This window comes from Ranitomeya variabilis, chromosome 4 (assembly GCF_051348905.1).
Source record: "Ranitomeya variabilis isolate aRanVar5 chromosome 4, aRanVar5.hap1, whole genome shotgun sequence".
NCBI lineage: Eukaryota > Metazoa > Chordata > Amphibia > Anura > Dendrobatidae > Ranitomeya > Ranitomeya variabilis.
Genome location: NC_135235.1, coordinates 644,062,924 through 644,082,503, shown reverse-complemented (window position 1 = coordinate 644,082,503; position 19,580 = coordinate 644,062,924). Strand labels below are relative to the sequence as shown.

Here is a 19,580-nt window from a genome sequence, read left to right as displayed (position 1 = left end):
ATATCCTCCTCGAACACCCTTCGTCGATAAGTTGTATACATCCACAGCATTTCCTTTCATTGGACGCTTTCTTCAATTAAAGATAGCAAAACAAGGTTTTCAGTTTTTGAAAAACTGTCCCACAACTAATCTAGCACTGATGACCATTCCATGTTTGAAGTCACTCAGATCACTGAATAGTCCCAGTCTAATGTGGATTCATACTGAAGCTGATCAACTCAAAGCTTGCTCACTTGATTTTATGTGGCACATGGGGTTATGAGTCTAATTTCCATACAAAAAAGCTTTAGTAATGAAAGCGAAGTATCGCTAATAAATTGGCCACTCATTATATAAAATTGTTCAATAAAACATGACAGAATGCAAAACCTTCACAGCCGTCTACACATTAAAAGGGAGATTTCATTATACCTTCTCTTCATCTACCTGAAGATCCTGAGGAACATTGGGATCTTCTTGTTTATAGTCCTGTGGAAGGAAAAGACTGGGACATCTCTCTGGTGTTGTCCTCCTACTGGATAGAACTGGAGGAAACACATACAGGGACTGAATTCTTTCTTTTCATACACATAATTATAAGATGTGTGTGGTTAGTCCTGTCTATTACCTGGTGATGTGAGGGGCTGGGGAACCTCCATCATGTGGTCCTTGTACAGATCTTTGTGTCCTTCTAAATACTCCCACTCCTCCATGGAGAAATAGACGGTGACATCCTGACACCTTATAGGAACCTGACACATACAATGATACCGTCATCACACCAATCCCTTTATAGCGTGACTTTATAATGTCCCAGCATTCCCAGCAGTGTCACCTCTCCAGTCAGCAGCTCAATCATCTTGTAGGTGAGTTCTAGGATCTTCTGGTCATTGATGTCCTCATGTATCAGTGGGTGAGGTGGAGGCCCCATGATTGGGCTCAGGGGTCTTCCCCATCCCTCAGACACAGGGGCCTGACAGCGCTCACTAGAGGTCTTCTTCACTACTGTGTAATCCTGGTTATGGAGAGACACATTAATAAACCTCACTACAGACATTCCCAGAGTCCTCACCTCTCCAGTTCTGTCCACCTGTTATTCCCATAGATAGGAATAATGTAATGTGACGTCATCAGAATCTCTCACCTCTCCAGTAAGCCGGAAGAGGATCTCTAGGGTGAGGTGTAATATCCTCTCCGCCATCTTGTTCCTGTCCTTATTCATCCTTAACGGGTCAATCTGGAAAATTTTCTTATATAGAAGATCTCCACTGAGAGGATCAGATATTGTACGTAGAGACCTGAAGGGGAAGAAGATGAGCCGATGTGAAATCATACAGAATCCCATATAATAACACATTTACTGCAGATAATGGGGAGGATATACAAACACATACAACATATAGAATAATTGGTGTTAATTGGTGTTGAAAATATTGAACAAATGTAATTATAGTGTTGTAAAAAAGTAAGATAAAAGAAAAAAATAGCGATGGATATGGTAGTATAAAACCAAAAACATATATACTATGGCTTAGGGTATGTTTCCACGGTCAGGAAACGCTGCTTGTTTGACGCTGCACAGAGCTGCAGCGTCAAACAAGCAGCGTCCAGATGTTCCAGCATAGTGCAGGGGATTTGATGAAATCCCGTCTCCACTATGCGTGGAAACCCGCACGCGGCGGCCCTGCGACTACGGACATGCTGCGCGTCTTTTCAGATCGCAGCATGTCCGTACACCTTGCGGGGACGCAGCGTCCCCGCAAGGCATATCACAGGGCCCTATGGGAGAGTGCGATCATCCCGGATGTGAAGAGTTAACACATCCGTCATGATCGCGTCCCAGAAAGGGGCGGGGCTTAGCGCCGAGCGGCTTCGCCGCTGCGGCGATACCGCCGGCCATCCTGACAGTGGAAACATACCCTAAGAATATGGGAGCCACAAGCAGCAGAATAACCACCATTGGCATCAGGGCAATAGTACAAGCAAGTGAAGAGTAATAGTACAAGCAGCTACCAGTAAATGTCAAAAGTAAAAATAGATACCAATAAAAGTAAAATTAATTGAGACATCAGTAGGTTAAGTGTTTTTGAATATCCATATTGAATCAGGAGTCCCATATAATGCTCCATAAAGTTTATGATGGCCCCATAAGATGCTCCATATTAAAATATGCCCCATATAATAGTGCATAAAGGTTAATAATGGCCCCATAAGACGCTCCATAGACACATTTGCCCAATGTAATGCTGCACAAATGTTGATTATGGCCCCATAAAATGCTCCATAAAGATATTTGCCCCATATAGTGCTGCACAAACCTTGATTATGGCCCCATAAGATGCTCCATACAGACACTTGCCCCATATAATGCTCCACAAACGTTAATTATGGCCCCATAAGATGCTCCATAAAGATATTTGCCGCATACAGTGCTGCACAAACGTTATGGCCCCATAAGATGCTCCATACAGACATTTGTTCCATATAATGCTGCACAAACGTTATCGCCCCATAAGATGCTCTATACAGACACTTGACCCATTATAGTGCTGCACAAACTTTATGGCCCCATAAGATGCTTTATACAGACACTTGCCCCATTATAGTGCTGCACAAACGTTGATTATGGCCCCATACAGACACTTGCCCCATTATAGTGCTGCACAAACGTTATGGCCCCATAAGATGCTCTATACAGACACTTGCCCCATATAGTGCTGCACAAACGATATGGCCTCATAGATGCTCCATACAGACACTTGCCCCACATAGTGCTTCACGAACGTTATGGCCCCATAAGATGCTCCATTCAGACACTTGCCCCATTTGCTGTTGCTGCGATAAAAATAAAAAAAAAATCACATATTCACCTCTCCGTCGCTCAGGCCCCCGGCACTTTCAATATTCACCTGACTTCGTTCCGGCGCCGCTCCATCTTCAGCGTCTTCTGCACCGACGTTCAGGCAGAGGGCGCACACTAACCACGTCACCGCGCCCTCTGACCTGAGCGTCACTGCAGAAGACGCTGAAGATGGAGCGGCGCCGGAATGGGAAGCAGGTGAATATCGCGCAGCGCTCCTCTCCCCGTTATACTCACCTGCTCCTGGCACGGTGCAGTCCCTGCTGTCCCGGTGCCCCAGCTTTTCGCTGTACTGAGCGGTCACCGTTACCTCTCATTACAGTAATAAATATGCGGCTCCACCCCTATGGGAGGTGGAGCCGCATATTCATTACTGTAATGAGCGGTACCATGTGACCGCTCAGTACAGGAAGAAGCTGGGGCGCCGAGGAGCCAGGGACCTGCTGGGACCGCGCCGGGAGCAGGTGAGTATAATTAGACAGCCCCCGCTCCCCCTCCCCTGCCAACCCCTGGGTATGACTCGAGTATAAGCCGAGAGGGGGACTTTCAGCCCCCAAAAATACTCGAGTATATACGGTAATTCTTTTTTTTATTGATAGATCGGGCGATTCTGAACACGGCGATACCAAATATGTGTAGGTTTGAAATTTTTTTTATTGATTTATTTTGAATGGGGCGAAAAGGGGGTGATTTGAACTTTGATTTCTTTTTATTTTTTTCAGATTTTTAAAAACTTTTTTTTTTTTTACTTTTGCCATGCTTCAATAGCCTCCAGGAGGATAGAAGCTGGCTTAGCCTGATCGACTCTGCTACATAGAGGCAATGGTCAGATCACCCCTATGTAGCTAAATTGCAGCATTACTATGAGCGCCACAGGGTGGTCCTCACAGCAATCCTGCATCAACAATCATAGAGGTCTGCAGGAGACCTCTGGTTGTTATGTCCATGCACCGATGACCCCCATATGGCCGGAAGTGCTTGTTAAATGCCGCTGTCGGAGTTTGTCAGCGGCATTTAACTAGTTAATAGGTGCGGGCGGACCGCGCCTATTGAGGACACATGTCAGATGTCCTAAACATCTGACATGTCCCAGCTTTGATGCGAGCTCACCGCCGGAGCCTACATCAAAGCGGGGGATACTGCCATCGGCATAATAGTGAGTCCGATGGCAGTAAGGGGTTAAAGGTAGAGCCGCTCACCTTATGAGGTTGTGTGAGACACAACACTTATAGAGCCTGAAAACCAATTGCAGCACCTTCCATGTGATAGTCGACTTAAGTAGAAGGATCGGAAGTGCTTCTATGCTCTCCGGAATACAACACAATTAGTGCTATAATAAAATTGTAGTTTGTCAACGCTTCTCAGAGTTCACCGACACCTTCTTCAGGACATCAATACATAAATAACAAGGTAATGAAGACCAAGACAAAACATCTGACCACAAAAGAAGAGAAAAGCCCTGCAATCCCTTCAAAGTAATACTGACATTCTCATCAGATCTGCTGATAAGGGTGGGGGTGATTGTTGTTCATTTATATTTTTCTTTTTTCCTTATGGTGCACAATTTTTCCCTTTTTCTTTACTGAATTTTGACATTTTTCACATGGCGACATTAAGGCTATGTGCACACGTTGCAGAATTGCCACGGCAATTCCACAACTCCTGCCACGGGTATCGCATGCGGAATTGGCATGCGCATTCCCGCTAAATACTAGTGTTTTACAAACGTAATTAGCTTGCAGAATGCTAGCGTTTTCCGAGTGATCTGTAGCATCGCTTGGAAAACTGATTGACAGGTAGGTCACAAACATAGTGTTTGACAAGTGTGACCAACTTTTTACTATTGATGCTGCCTATGCAGCATCAATAGTAAAAAGATCTAATGTTAAAAATAATTTAAAAAATGGTTATTCTCACCTTCCGATGGCCCCCGATCTCCTCAGCAGTGCACCCGGCGGCTTCCGTTCCCAGGGATGCTGTGTGCGAAGGACCTGGGATGACCGCGACGTCATCCCAGGTCCATCGCACAAAGCATCCCTGGGAACGGAAGCTGCCGCGTGCACCGGTGAGAGGCGGGAGGACTACGGGGGCCAGCAGAAGGTAAGTATATCACTATTTTTTATTTAAATTCTTTTTTTTTTTTTTAACAGTGATATGGTGCCCAGCCCATGGAGGAAAGTCTCCTCTCCTCCACCCTGGGTACCATCCGCACATAATCCGCTTACTTCCAGGAATGGTGGGCATAGCCCCAAGAGGGAAGTAAGCGGATCAATGCATTACTATGTGTGCGGAATCCCCGCGATTCCGCAAATTAATGAACATGCTGCATTTTTTTCCGCTCATGAAAAAAACTCAGCATGTGCATACAAAATGCGGATTGCATTATTTTAATAGGATGCTTAATGTATGTGTTTTTATAGCGAAAAAATGTGAAAAATCCGGAACGAGTGCACACAGCTTAATTGATCCTGCCAGAAGGGAACATGCAGTGCAAGTTTTCCAATCAGTTAGTAAAAATTTAGACACCTCTCCAGATATATTAAATACTATGAGTGCAATAGAGAAACTTTCTCTTAGGCCGGTTTCACACATCTTGATATTTCCAGTACCGGAAAAAACGGTACCAGAGATACATCCGTGTGGCACACGTGCGGCAGCCGTGTGCCGCATCAGGACCACACGGACGGCCACCGGGAAGCAACACTACAGTAAGCGCTGTTCCCCTGCTTTGTGGTGCTGAAGTCGGCTGTCATCCCTTCTCCCCTGCTCTGCCGGCGATCAGCACGAGCAGGGGAGAAGGGTTGAAAGAAAAAAAAGACGTGGGTTCCCCGTATATTTTACAACCAACCCAGCAAAACTCACAGGTGCGGGCTGCTATTCTCAGGCTTGTAAGGGGTCATGGATATGGGCCCCCCAGCCTAAAAACAGCAGCCTGCAGCTGCCCAGAAAAGGCACATCTATTAGAATCCAGGCTGAAGAGCTAATTTCAGTTGATGTCGCCAGGAGGCACAGCTTCGGTGACATCACCGGTAGTCACTGAAGCTCCACTGCAATAATTTCATTCATTCCCCCGTCGTTTACAGCCGGGAGCGGTCGCATTAGCAGCGCTACCGGTTGTAAAATGTAAATGCCCCCAGATATGAATTACAGCGTGGGACTTGACTGTACAGCGGACAGGTACAGTATATTGTTGTTTTTTTTTATTTTGACTTTATTCCAGGAGAGCAAGGATTACCTGTAACAATACAATGGTCAAACTGTATGTATTGTTTTATTTCATTAAAATTCTTTGTTTTTACCATGTGTGTGTTTTATTAACCCTTTAACAACTGTGGGATTAGTAATAGATAGGTGTCTTATTGCCACCTCTCCGTTACTAAGCCGGCTTAATGTCATCTTACAATAGCAAGGTGACATTAACCCCTTATTACCCCATATGCCAATGCCACAGAGCAATGGGAAGAACCGGTCAAAGGTCCAGAATTGGCGCATCTAATAGATGCGCCTTTTCAGGGCAGCAGCGGGCTGCTGTTTTTAGGCTGGGGGGGGCCCATATCCATGGCCCCTTACCAGCCTAAGAATAGCAGCCTGCACCTGTGAGTTTTGCCGGGTTGGTTGTAAAATATAGGGGGGACCAGCTCGCGCTTATCACCGGCACAGCAGAGGACAATGGATGAAGGCATATTCTGCACCACACGCAGGGGGACAGCGGCTTACTGCAGGATTTTAAACCAATAGTTTTCTTCTTGACTGTAGTCCCAGCTGCCTTGAGATCATTGACAAGTTTCCCCAGTGTAGTTTTAGGCTGATCTCTCACCCCACAAGGTGAGATTCTGCATTGTGCCCCAGATCGATGTAGATTGACAGTCATTTTGTATTTCTTCCATTTTCTTACTATTGCGCCAACAGTTGTCTCCTTCTCACCCACCGTCTTACGCATGGTTTTGTAGCCCATTCCAGCTTTGTGCAGGTCTATGATCTTGTCCCTGACATCCTTATAAAGATCTTTGGTCTTGCCCATGTTATAAAGGTTAGAATCTGACTGATTAATTGAGTCTGTGGACAGGAGTCTTTTATAAAGGTGACTATGTAAGACAGCTGTCTTTAATGCAGGTAACGAGTTGATTAGGAGCATCTAACTGGTCTGTAGGAGCAAGAACTCTTAACCCCTTTTTGACATCATATGTCATACACAATCATACGTGCTCACGGGGGGGGGGGGAGCGCGGCTGATCGCGGACGGATGTCAGCTGATTATCACAGCTGACAACCAGCACTATGCCAGGAGCGGTCATGGGCCGCTTCTGGCACTTTAATCCCCAGAAGACTGGGATCAAACAAGATCGCAGTGTTCCGGTGGCATAGGGAAGCACTATATAGTAATGTTCCACCCTGGGACAAAGTAAAAAAAAAAAAAAAAAAAAAAAAACGAACCCGTATAAAAATATATTTTAAAAAATTCCTAAACAAAGAAAAAATATAAATATTTTTCCAAAAAATACATTTCTTTATGTAAATAAAAAAAACCATAATATAAGTATACACATTTAGTATCACCACGTCTGTAACGACCCGCATTATAAAACTGTCCCACTAGTTAATCCCTTCAATGAACACCGTAAAAAAAAAAAAGAGGCAAAAAACAACGCTTTATCATCATACCTCCGAAAAAAAAGTGGAGTAACATGCGAACAAAAAGATGGATATAAATAGAAGTGGTACCGCTGAAAACGTCATCTTGTCCAGCAAAAAACGAGCCACAATACAGCGTCATCAGCAAAATATGTTTTGCTTTCAGAATAAAGCGATGCAAAAACAATTATTTTTATCTAAAATAGTTTTTATTATAGAAAAGCGCCAAAAAATGATATAAATAAGGTATCGCTGTAATAGTACTGACCCGAAGAATAAAACTGCTTTATCAATTTTACCAAACGTGGAACGGTATAAACGCCTCCCCAAAAGAAATTCATGAATTGCTGGTTTTTGTTCATTCTGCCTCACAAAAATCGGAATAAAAAGCGATCAAAAAATGTCATGTGCCCGAAAATGTTACCAATAAAAACGTCAACTCGTCCCGCAAAAAACAAGACATCACATGATCAATAGTTAGAAACACCGCGCTACAAGTGCCTGGACAGAGTTACCTACTGACTCAATTAACCATTACCAACCACAATCTACTGATTGATACACATTATGAGTACATATGCCGTACAGATTACCTATCATGCAATCCTCACTGTACTAAATGGATAATATAGCAAACAATCAATCTGTACTGTTTTGTATAACTCACAGAGTGATCCCTCATAGGACGCTCCAATGTGCTTAAATGTTTAGTATTTAAATATTGCACATTCCCGGGTTCACCCTGACGAAGGAGTGCATTACACTTTGAAACGCATTGGTTGTTCTTGGCCTCAGTGAGGCTCCGTAGGCCAGTGACGTCACACGCTGCTTAGCAGTGTCGGCCATCTTTTTTCCATGTAACCAGGGAAGCCACCGTCCGGGACGTCTCTGGCTCTGCACGGATCAGCAGCACCTCCCTGCCCTTTGCGTATAGCACCGGACAGTGCGTGCTCACTACCTAGACCACTCTGAATACTAACCATTCCTGCTCCGACAGCACAGACGGGACGCCTTTTGCCAATTCAACGGTCGTTAAATGGGACCTGCCTGTTGTCCATTCGGTCCATCTAACCAATTGAAAGGTACATGGAATCACACTTTGGGATCTATAAGGTACATGATCCCGGGACTGTGCAATATTTACATACTAAACATTTAAGCACATTGGAGCGTCCTATGAGGGATCACTCTGTGAGTGATACAAAACAGTACAGATTGATTGTTTGCTATATTATCCATTTACTACAGTGAGGATTGACTGATAGGTAACTGTACGGCATATGTACTGGTAATGTGTATCAATCAGTAGTTTGTGGTTGGTAATGGTTAATTGAGTCAGTAGGTAACTCTGTCCAGGCACTTGTAGTGCGGTATTTCTAACTATTGATCAATTTCTAATTATTTGATGGAACAGGCACAGCGTCTATCTGAAATACCAGCAGCACTTGTCCTTCTACAGGTGCAGCGCCAGTGTGTTTTTTATTATCTTACTTTTTAAGACCTCACATGACTCTGTGGGCGAAAATATGGAAAAATTATAGCTCTCAAAATGTGGTGATGCAAAAACTATTTTTTGCAATAAAAAGCGCCTTTTAGCGTGTGACAGCTGCCAAACATAAAAACCAGCTATAAATAGTAAATCAAACCCCCCTTTATCACCCCCATAGTTAGGGAAAAATAATAAAATAAAAAAAAATATTTATTTCCATTTTCCCATTATGGTTAGGGCTAAAGTTATGGTTAGGGTTGGGGCTAAAGTTAGAGTTGGGGCTAAAGTTGAGGTTAGGGTTTGGATTACGTTTACGGTTGGGATTAGGGTTAGGGTTGGGATTAGGGTTAGGGTGTGTCATGGTTAGGGCTATGGTTGGGATTAGGGTTAGGAGTCATGAGAATGTTGAATTTACATGTACTTCACAGAATTTTTGTAATATTGGGCTGTGAAAATAAAATGTTACTTTTTTTCCATAGTGTATTTGATAGAATAGATTGTAGACACCATGTCATATTGGATGAGACACTGATGCCAAAGCAGTAGATACTTGACCTCTCGAGGAACTAACCTAGGTGAGTAGTGAGCCTTTTAAACCCACAGGTGATTTACGTAATTGCATAATGTGACAAAGTCTATGTGACCTCAGGCTGCCATGAAAACCACTGGCGTGAGGGGGTGTCCCATTCCCCTCACATGCTTATAAATACTGCAGTCACTATTGATTGCAGAATGTAGAGGGTTCAACAGTCAGGGTGGGTGCTGGCATCAGCCCTGGCTGACACAGCAAGGCGACAATCCCACCAGAGATTGTGCAGGCACAGCTCCCGTGCCCGCATAACTGCCATGACGTACTGGTACATCTATTTGGAGGAAGTACCTGCGAAATATGACATACAGGTAGGGGTTAATCTAATCACTTCTGGATCCAGGACATTTACAAGGTTTTCTTTCTTTTAAACCCTGACATGTCTTTTAAGACTTTTAAGCCTTGCAATGCTCTTCTGGGAAATATGCAAATTGTCTCTTCAGAGACGAGGCTCGGTAGATACTGACTTTTAGGATTGCTGCTTCCTATAGGTGGCACTAGAGTTCTAGTCGTTATCTTTGGGAGTGACGGGGATAGCTGGGTGCTCTACTCGCCTATCTTTTTTAAGTCCCAAAAGCAATGAATGGAGCGACAGTGACCATACCATACAGGTGAATACACAGCTGGCCTCAGTGAGAGACGTGGGGGATCGGGACCCCATTACAATAAGTAAAACTGAATGGTGGTGTGAAGAGCGGAACAAAAATGGTTACCTCAATGAACCAAAAAGAATTTGTGATCAATATTGACCTGTCCATTCAAGGACATTTTAGCCATAGTGTGAAATCCTATTTTTTGTTTGTGAAACTGCCACTTAGGCGAAACTGTACTGTTTTGTTTGTTGTGAAACTATCACATAGCCGAAACTGTTTTCTTTTGTCTTCTTTTTTCTCTCTTTGTTTAAACAAGCAAAACTTGTATAACCACTGAAACTACCTGTCCAACTATATAAAGAGGGGATAGCACCTTGAAGGCAGGCGTCCTTCAGAGGCTTCCCAGTGATATACTATACGAGATGTGTCTTGTGTATTATTTCTGGTGATTCCCCACTTCCAAAGGCTGCTCCGACTGAGTGTGGTCCCGACATTTCCTGGCGCCTGAACAGGGACCCGAGGTCTGTGTACTCCTTCAAGAACACCGGCAGAATACGAACGAAAAGAGAATCTGGGATAATGGACGGCAGATGAATAAAAACCTGGCCAGGTAAGAGACACTGTTAGATCTCTTATATCTGCCCTGCACTGTCCGTAAGATTTTCTGTGTCGTGTCCTTTAGCGGGTAGTTCTAGTAGAGAAGGATACCTATAGCTCGGGTTCTTGAACTACTTAGGAATTGACCACCTCACGGAGTACGGCATTGAATGAGAGTGAATGTGAATAGAAGGTGTGTGGAAGTTGGGAATAGCCCTATAAGCCGCCCAGGGTGTTGAAACAGAAGAAGTGACTGTCCCACTGGGCAACGTGGTTGCGTCCTTTCGGGGAGACCTCCGCGCCTATGTTCAATCTCTGATCCTGTCTTTGACGAAAACCTGGTGACGGATAAGTGTATGATAGTATGAGCCCAGGACAGATAAATTAGCCTGGGACAAGATACGTTGTATTTTGATCCTCTGTCTGGTTGCATTTGTGTTGTTTGCTATAGGTGTAGGAATCAGGATTTTCTTACATCAGCACGGTACGCAGAAGCCGTTAAACATCCTAGCTCCTTAGGAAGAAGGTAACGAGGTATTCTCATACCCAAACGCCACCTAGGGCAAGAAAAGCTCAGGATAAGAAAATGGGGAATAAGCAAACAAAGTCGGAACCAGAAGAATTAGATATCTATACTATCATAAAGGAGAGAAGTGGTGAAATGCCACTAAGGGGCTGAGAAAGATTTTTGGTAAGTTTGGAGTTACTAAGGCAGAAGCCTTTAGTAGGAAAAAATGGGAAGGAATTCAGGAAAAAAAAAAAAAGGCATAATCAGAGACAAGAAATGGATAGATCAGATCCAAGCGTTGATTGATGTCTCTAGGGTAGCAGAAAAAGAGGGATGGACATATAATCAACAGAATAAAAAGTGGTGTATTAGACCCGCAGGCTATGGAGAAAAACAAAATGTGGAATATAAGAACACCCCACCCCCATACCTTAACCCACATGCCCCATCTTTTCTCCAAACACCACCTCAAAGTTTAGCCGGACCAGGAGGATGGGTATGTCCGCACTGTGGACAACAAAATCCAGACTGGAGAAATGATTGCCTAGCCTGTGGTACACCTAGACATGGCGCTGTACTTGCCCCTGTTAGGGTAGTACCAAGACCCTTTAGGGAACCTGGTGCTGACGGAGTAATGGGAACTAGATATCACCAAACTCGACAATATTTCCCTTGGTCCCCCGCTGAAGGCATGTCTCTCTTGCATAACGCACCAGATCCCACCCAGTGTCCAGTTAGATTTGCACAATATATACAGCAAATTATGCAGACTCACGCTGGAGTTTGGGCAGATGGAGAAGAATTATGTAGAATGAAAATGACTCCTGGACTCTTCCAGGAGCTATTAGCAAATCTACAGGTACATAGGCCCCAGGCAGGAGATGGTGCCTTACAAACGATAGAATCAGGTACGCAATTTATAGATCACTTAATGGTCTTCATGAGGGAAAAACAGAGGCAGAGAGGAACAACGGGAGTGGTGGCTCAGAAATCTGGACAATCAGTAGACGAATATTATCTAAGTGTAGAAAATAATTTCAGAGATGAAGGCATGGATCTAACCGCTTCAGGAATGATGAGGTTAGTTACAAAAACCTTTATAGATGGATTGTCTCCAAAAGTGAAGGAAAAGCTTAAGGCCGCAACCCCTGATTGGAGAACCTTGGAAGACCCACACCTGGCTAGACAGAAAGCTGTAGGGATAGAAATGGACTTAAGAGAAAATTCTAAGCCAGTAAGAATTGCACAGGCTAATACTGGCTCTGCTAATCAAAAGTTTACTTGTCATTACTGTAAGAAGCCAGGACATTTCCAAAGGGAATGTAGGAAGAGAAAAGCAGATATAGATTCAGGAACCTTTGTACCCAAAAATAGGATAAATAACCCAGCGCCTGATCAAACAGACAGCTCAGAATGACTGAAGGTTATGCAGGTCTCTCTTCCTTCTAGAAGACCAATAATACAAGTTGAGGTTGAGGGTAAAAATGTACCTTTTCTGATAGATACGGGAGCAACATCCTCCATTTTAAATCAAGACTTTTTACCATATCCTGACAATATATCCTCAAAGGTAACATATGCAGAAGGGTATGATGGTAAAATTCAGGCGTTGCCTTTTACAAAACCTTTAAATGTGAGCTTTGGCCCTAAAACCTTTGTATCCAAATTTTTATTTGCTAAAGGTGCACCTACCTGCTTGCTGGGTACTGATGTCTTAAGTAAAATGCACGCAAACATCCATTTTAGAGAAAATGGCACAGTTATGCTGACCATACCTGAGGAAACTGCACTCTCCAACTCCTTTGACCCATCAGAGTCAATGCATGATTGTGTACAATTAATGGAACAAGAGACTCAGGGCTTACGTAATGTACGTGACAAGCCACTCTGTAATGCTACATTTGAACTTTTCATAGATGGCAGTAGATATGCAGATATGAATGGACAATTTCATACAGGTTATGCGGTAGTAACTCAGCATGAAGTGCTGAAAGCAGAACCTCTCCCTGCTAATCAGTCTGCACAAGAAGCAGAACTTACGGCATTAGTTGAAGCTCTAAAAATAGCCAAAGATCAGACAGCAAACATATACACTGATTCTAGATATGCACATGGCATTATTTTCGATTTTGGCGTAATATGGAGAGCCAGAGGTTATATGACTGCTTCAGGCCAACCTGTTAAACATGCCTCCCTCATTAGACAGATTCTGGAGGCAGCACAAGAAACTAAAGAAATAGCGGTGATAAAGGTATCTGCACATGTGAGACTCGACACCGAGGAAGCCAGGGGTAACGATAAAGCCGACAAAGCAGCAAAACAGGCAGCACGTAAACCCTTACATCATGCCCACACACTAGATAGCTCTGAAGATGATGAGGAGAGATTGAAGGAAGCTCAGAAACAGGTAGACGACGAAGAAAGAGGGCAGTGGCAGAAAAAAGGGGCAGAAGATCAGCAAGAATTATGGAAAAAAGGAACTTTGTTGTGTTTACCCAGAGCCTGGTACCCCGCAGTGGCGAGTGACCTCCACCTACCTACGCATGTATCGGCAAACGGTATGACGCTCAAGGTAAAAGAAAGGTGGTTGGCTCCAGGCTTTGGTAATTTCGCTCGAAACATGTGTGCTGCATGCGCTATATGCCTGGCACACAATCCAGGTCAGACCATTAAAACCCCAACCAAGCATCATGTAAGACCACTGTATCCCTTTCAAAGACTCCAGATCGACTACATCCAGCTTCCTAGGTACAATGGATACGAATATGTGCTTGTGTGTGTGGACATGTTCTCAGGGTGGCCAGAGGCTTATCCAGTTCGTAAAGCCTCAGCAAAAACTACTGCCATTAAAATAGCACATGAACTGATACCCCGTTACGGCATGCCTGAGGTGATCGAGTCAGATAGGGGTACCCATTTTACTGGAGAAATATTCCAGAATGTTATGAAAATGTTGGGAGTAGAAAACCAGTTTCACACTCCGTATCACCCACAGAGTTCAGGTAAAGTGGAAAGATTAAATGGAACAATAAAATTAAAAATCCAGAAGGCCATGGCAGAAACAGGAAAGCCTTGGACCGAGTGTCTACCACTTGCCCTGTATTCCATCCGAAACGCCCCAAGGGGGAAGGCTAAGCTGTCACCACATGAGATTCTTTTTGGTAGAGCAGCAAATTTGGGTTGTTATTTTCCACAACAACTGATGTTGAATACTGAGACTTTAACTGCTTATGTACAAGAATTACAAAAACGTTTAACTAAAGTGCATTCGCAAGTTTTTGCTTCCCTTCCAGATCCAGAAAATCTCGAAGGAGGCCACAAGTTGGAACCTGGTGATCAAATCTACGTGAAAAGACACACCAGAAAGACTCTGGAACCGAGATTTGACGGACCTTTCCAAGTCCTGTTAACAACTCCAACAGCAGTCAAGCTTGAAGGAAAGGCATCATGGATACATGCAAGCCATTGCAAAAAAGCAGTATAAGACTCATGATATTGATGTTAATAATGTTAACACAGATGTGGGATAAATTAGTTAGAGCCACGGATTATCTAGATGACCAGATCTGGGATATATTGGACATATTAAATACTAGTATAGCTGTACAGAATCAGCTTATAATAGTCACTAACCAACATACCCTGGTATTGGATTACCTAACTGCCTCACAAGGGGGTATGTGTCAAATCATCGGACCCACCTGCTGTCATTATATAGACCCAAATAGTACTATGAGTATGAGATTTAAATTAGAAGACGTACAACGACTCAGGGATCAGTATGACAAAGACAATGACCAAAATAAGGATAGCTGGTGGTCAGATACCTTTTCTTTTCTTAACCCGGCCAATTGGTTCAGGAGGATCGGTGGGTGGGTTACCGGGATTATGCAAAGCCTAATACATACAGTTATAGTTATTGTAATTATATATGTATTATTCAAGGTTGTATTCAAGGGTATCTCGGTATGCACAAATAAATTTTGTGTAATGGATGCGAGAATATAAAGTTTTTTTAATATCACAAAAAGAATGACTAAAATAATCGTCTATATGACAAGGTTTTGAATGGAATATGTCAAAGGGGGGATTGTGAAGAGCGGAACAAAAATGGTTACCTCAATGAACCAAAAAGAATTTGTGATCAATATTGACCTGTCCATTCAAGGACATTTTAGCCATAGTGTGAAATCCTATTTTTTGTTTGTGAAACTGCCACTTAGGCGAAACTGTACTGTTTTGTTTGTTGTGAAACTATCACATAGCCGAAACTGTTTTCTTTTGTCTTCTTTTTTCTCTCTTTGTTTAAACAAGCAAAACTTGTATAACCACTGAAGCTACCTGTACAACTATATAAAGAGGGGATAGCACCTTGAAGGCAGGCGTGCTTCAGAGGCTTCCCAGTGATATACTATACGAGACGTGTCTTGTGTATTATTTCTGGTGATTCCCCACTTCCAAAGGCTGCTCCGACTGAGTGTGGTCCCGACAGTGGATACTATAGTTACAGTGAATCAATTCACAGGCCTGGGCCCTTCAGCCATGTCAGTCATCTGTGGTCTCTGAAGTCGCAAGAACCACCGCCCACCCCACCTCATCTTACCACAGGTTACTTACATGGCTGATGGGCCCGGGCCTGCACATTTCCCTGTAACACAGAAAAGAAATAAACCTTAATTCACATTTTATCTGCATCCCAGATAGAGACATTTAACAGAAAACACAAAAATTTAAAATAACAGAAAAAATGGGTTTGCCTCTAATGAAATAAAAATGATAAATGTTAACTATGAAGTTATATGTAGGCACGATACAAAATAAGGAGAATATGGCTCTTGGTGACAGATAATGACCCCAGCACTGAAGGGGTTACTGCAACCTGCCCCGCCCAGGAATCTCCAGCACCTACCTCCACCTGCAAACAAAGCCGCACACCACATATATGGCTGTTCTGTGCGCACAGGACCTGTGATGAGGTCACAGGAGGGGAGGAGTCAGGGGTCACATGATCAGGGGCCTCAGTGTATGCAGGACTCTGCTGTGCTGGTTGTCATGGTGCTGGATGAGGGAAAGATTCTAAGAGGGGTCAGGAGGGGTTTACAGGGTGGATGTAGCAGAGCCGTGTGTGTACGAGGTGTACGGAGCGGAGCCGTGTGTGTACGAGGTGTACGGAGCGGAGCCGTGTGTGTACGGGGTGTACGGAGCAGAGCCGCGTGTGTACGAGGTGTACGGAGCGGAGCCGTGTGTACGAGGTGTACGGAGCAGAGCCGCCTGTGTACGAGGTATATGGAGCGGAGCTGTGTGTGTACGAGGTGTATGGAGCAGAGCCGCCTGTGTACGAGGTGTACAGAGCAGAGCCGCGTGTGTATGGAGAAGAGCCGCGTGTGTACAAGGTGAATGGAGCGAAGCCTCGTGTGTACGAGATGTACGGAGCGGAGAAGGCCGGTATACGAGGTGTATGGAGTGGAGCTGCATGTGTATGGAGCGGAGCCAGATGTGTACGAGATGTACAGAGCATAGCCGTATGTGTACGACGTGTACGGAGCAGAGCCGTGTGTGTATGAGGTGTACGGAGCAGAGTCATGTGTGTACGACCTGTATGAAGCATAGCCGTGTGTATATGGAGCAGAGCCGTGTGTGTATGAGGTGTACGGAGCAGAGCCGTGTGTGTACGAGGTGTACGGAGCAGAGCCGTGTGTGTATGAGGTGTACGGAGCAGAGCCGCATGTGTATGGAGAAGAGCCACGTGTGTACAAGGTGAATGGAGCGAAGCCTCATGTGTACGAGATGTACGGAGCGGAGAAGACCGGTATACGAGGTGTACGGAGTGGAGCTGCATGTGTATGGAGCGGAGCCAGATGTGTACAAGATGTACAGAGCATAGCCGTATGTGTACGAGGTGTACGGAGCAGAGCCGTGTGTGTATGAGATGTACGGAGCAGAGTCGTGTGTGTACGAGGTGTACGGAGCAGAGCCGTGTGTGTATGAGATGTACGGAGCAGAGTCGTGTGTGTACGAGGTGTACGGAGCAGAGCCGTGTGTGTACGAGGTGTACGGAGCAGAGTCGTGTGTGTACGAGGTGTACGGAGCAGAGCCGTATGTGTACGAGGTGTACGGAGCAGAGCCGCGTGTGTACGAGGTGTACGGAGCAGAGTCGTGTGTGTACGAGGTGTACGGAGCAGAGCCGTGTGTGTACGGAGCAGAGTCGTGTGTGTACGAGGTGTACGGAGCAGAGCCGTATGTGTACGAGGTGTACGGAGCAGAGCCGCGTGTGTACGAGGTGTACGGAGCAGAGTCGTGTGTGTACGAGGTGTACGGAGCAGAGCCGTGTGTGTATGAGGTGTACGGAGCAGAGTCGTGTGTGTACGACCTGTATGAAGCATAGCCGTGTGTATATGGAGCAGAGCCGTGTGTGCACGATGTGTGCCAAGCGGAGACGTGTGTGTGACGTGTACTGAGCGGAGCCATATTCATGTAAAGAGCAGAACTGTGAGGGTATGACGTGAAGCAGTGATTGTACAACGTGTGTGGCACAGAGTCATGCATACATGATGTGTATGGAGTGCAGCCACGACTGAGTGTGTGCTTGTGCGACACCTACAGAGAGCGGCCATTAATTTATGATGTGTATGGTAGTGAGCGATGTGCATGTATGATGTACACTAGGGAAAATAAGTATTCGATACGCTGCCGATTTTCCAGGTTTTCCGACCTACAAGGAATGGAGAGGTCTGTAATTTTCATTTTAGATACTGTGGTATATCGGCTCACTCGGCTGCACACAGAGGTTGGCACAGGTACACTGTCTCTTTAGATCTTCCACTGGTTTATTATAAATGCTGCATACAACAGTGAAAAGTGAAAATAGATAAGTCGCTTCGGACAAAACGGGAGAACAAACCAAAATGGTATGCAGTCTCTGCAGCTGCGAGGATCCGCCCGCTCAGGATATTGGAACCAGGTTCAGTACAGTTGAAAACAAAACCACTTCTGTGGAGCTGCCGGCTCCAGACCCACTGAACACTGAATGCCTCACAAGGCTGATTATTTAAACCCCAGACCACACCCTGGGGTGGAGATAAGGTGGACAACCTCCTACCAGCTCTATGGTTGCCTGCAATAACCCAGTCTTTAAAATGGCCAAGTAGCCCCTCTCAACACATGGATTTTAAATCACTGAAGCTAACAGCCTCAGTGAAACGAACTCCCCACTAGAACTTCCCCACTGACTTTGCCACTGTACACTTTATCTGTGAGAGACAGAATCTAAAACTAAAAAGCAGAAAATCAAATTCCATGATAATTAAATTGCATTTTATTGCATGAAATAAGTATTTGATTATCCACCAACCAGCAAGCACTCTGTCTCTCACAGACCTGTTAGTTTTTCTTTAAGAAGTCCTCCCACTCTGCACTCATTACCTGTATTAATTGGACCACTTTGAACTCTACCTGTATAAAAGACACCTGTCCACAGAATCAAACATACTCCTACCTCTCCACCATGACCACGACCAAAGAGCTGTCTAAGGACACCAGGGACAAAAATGTAGAGCTGCACAAGGCTGTGATGGGCTACAAGACAAATAGGCAAGTAGCTTGGTGAGAAGGCAACAACTTTTGGCACAATTATTAGAAAATGGAAGAAACACACAAGATGACTGTCATTTCTTCCTCAGTCTGAGATTCCATGCAGGATTTCGCCTGGAGTAAGAATGATTCTGAGAACGGTCAGGAATCAGCCCAGAACTACAAGGGAGGATCTGGTCAATGACCTGAGGAGAACTGGGACCACAGTCTCAAACATTACAATTAGTAACAAACTATGCCGTCATTGATTAAAATCGTTGAGTGGATGCAAGGTCCCCCAGTTCACGCCAGCTCATGTCCAGCGCCATTTGAAGTTCACCAATGACCATCTGGATGATCCAGAGGAGGCATGGGAGAAGGTCATGTAGTCGGATGAGACCAAAACAGAACTTTTTGGTATCAACTCCACTCACTGTGTCTGAAGGAAGAAAAAGGATGAGTCTAACCTCAAGAACAACGTCTCAACTGTGAAGCATGGTGGGGGAAACATCATACTTTGGGGGGTGCTTTTCTGCAAAGAGGACAGGATAACAATGACCCGCAACACACAGACAGGGCAACTAAGGAATTGCTCTGTAAGAAGCATTTCAAGATCCTGGAGTGGCCTAGCCAGTCTGCAGACCTGAACCCAATAAAAAAATCTTTGGAGGGAGCTGAAACTCAATGTTCCCTAGCAACAGCCCCAAAGCCTGAAAGATCTGGAGAAGATCTGTAAGGAGGAGTTGGCTAAAATTCCTGCTGCA

General features: G+C 44.6%; 1 protein-coding gene across 1 annotated transcript in view; it reads right to left on the bottom strand.

Moving 5' to 3' along the window:
- The window catches only part of LOC143767365 (uncharacterized), a 307,056-nt gene extending 291,166 nt beyond the window's left edge, over nt 1-15,890 (bottom strand). The window contains exons 1-3 of the mRNA XM_077255642.1: nt 15,865-15,890; nt 1,124-1,277; nt 815-994 (exon numbers count right to left, since the gene is read on the bottom strand). Of these exons, the coding sequence (XP_077111757.1) occupies nt 815-994; nt 1,124-1,277; nt 15,865-15,866 (336 nt within the window). The 5' untranslated portion in view covers nt 15,867-15,890. The remainder of the gene's footprint in view (nt 1-814; nt 995-1,123; nt 1,278-15,864) is intronic.
- Between the last annotated feature and the right edge of the window lie 3,690 nt (nt 15,891-19,580).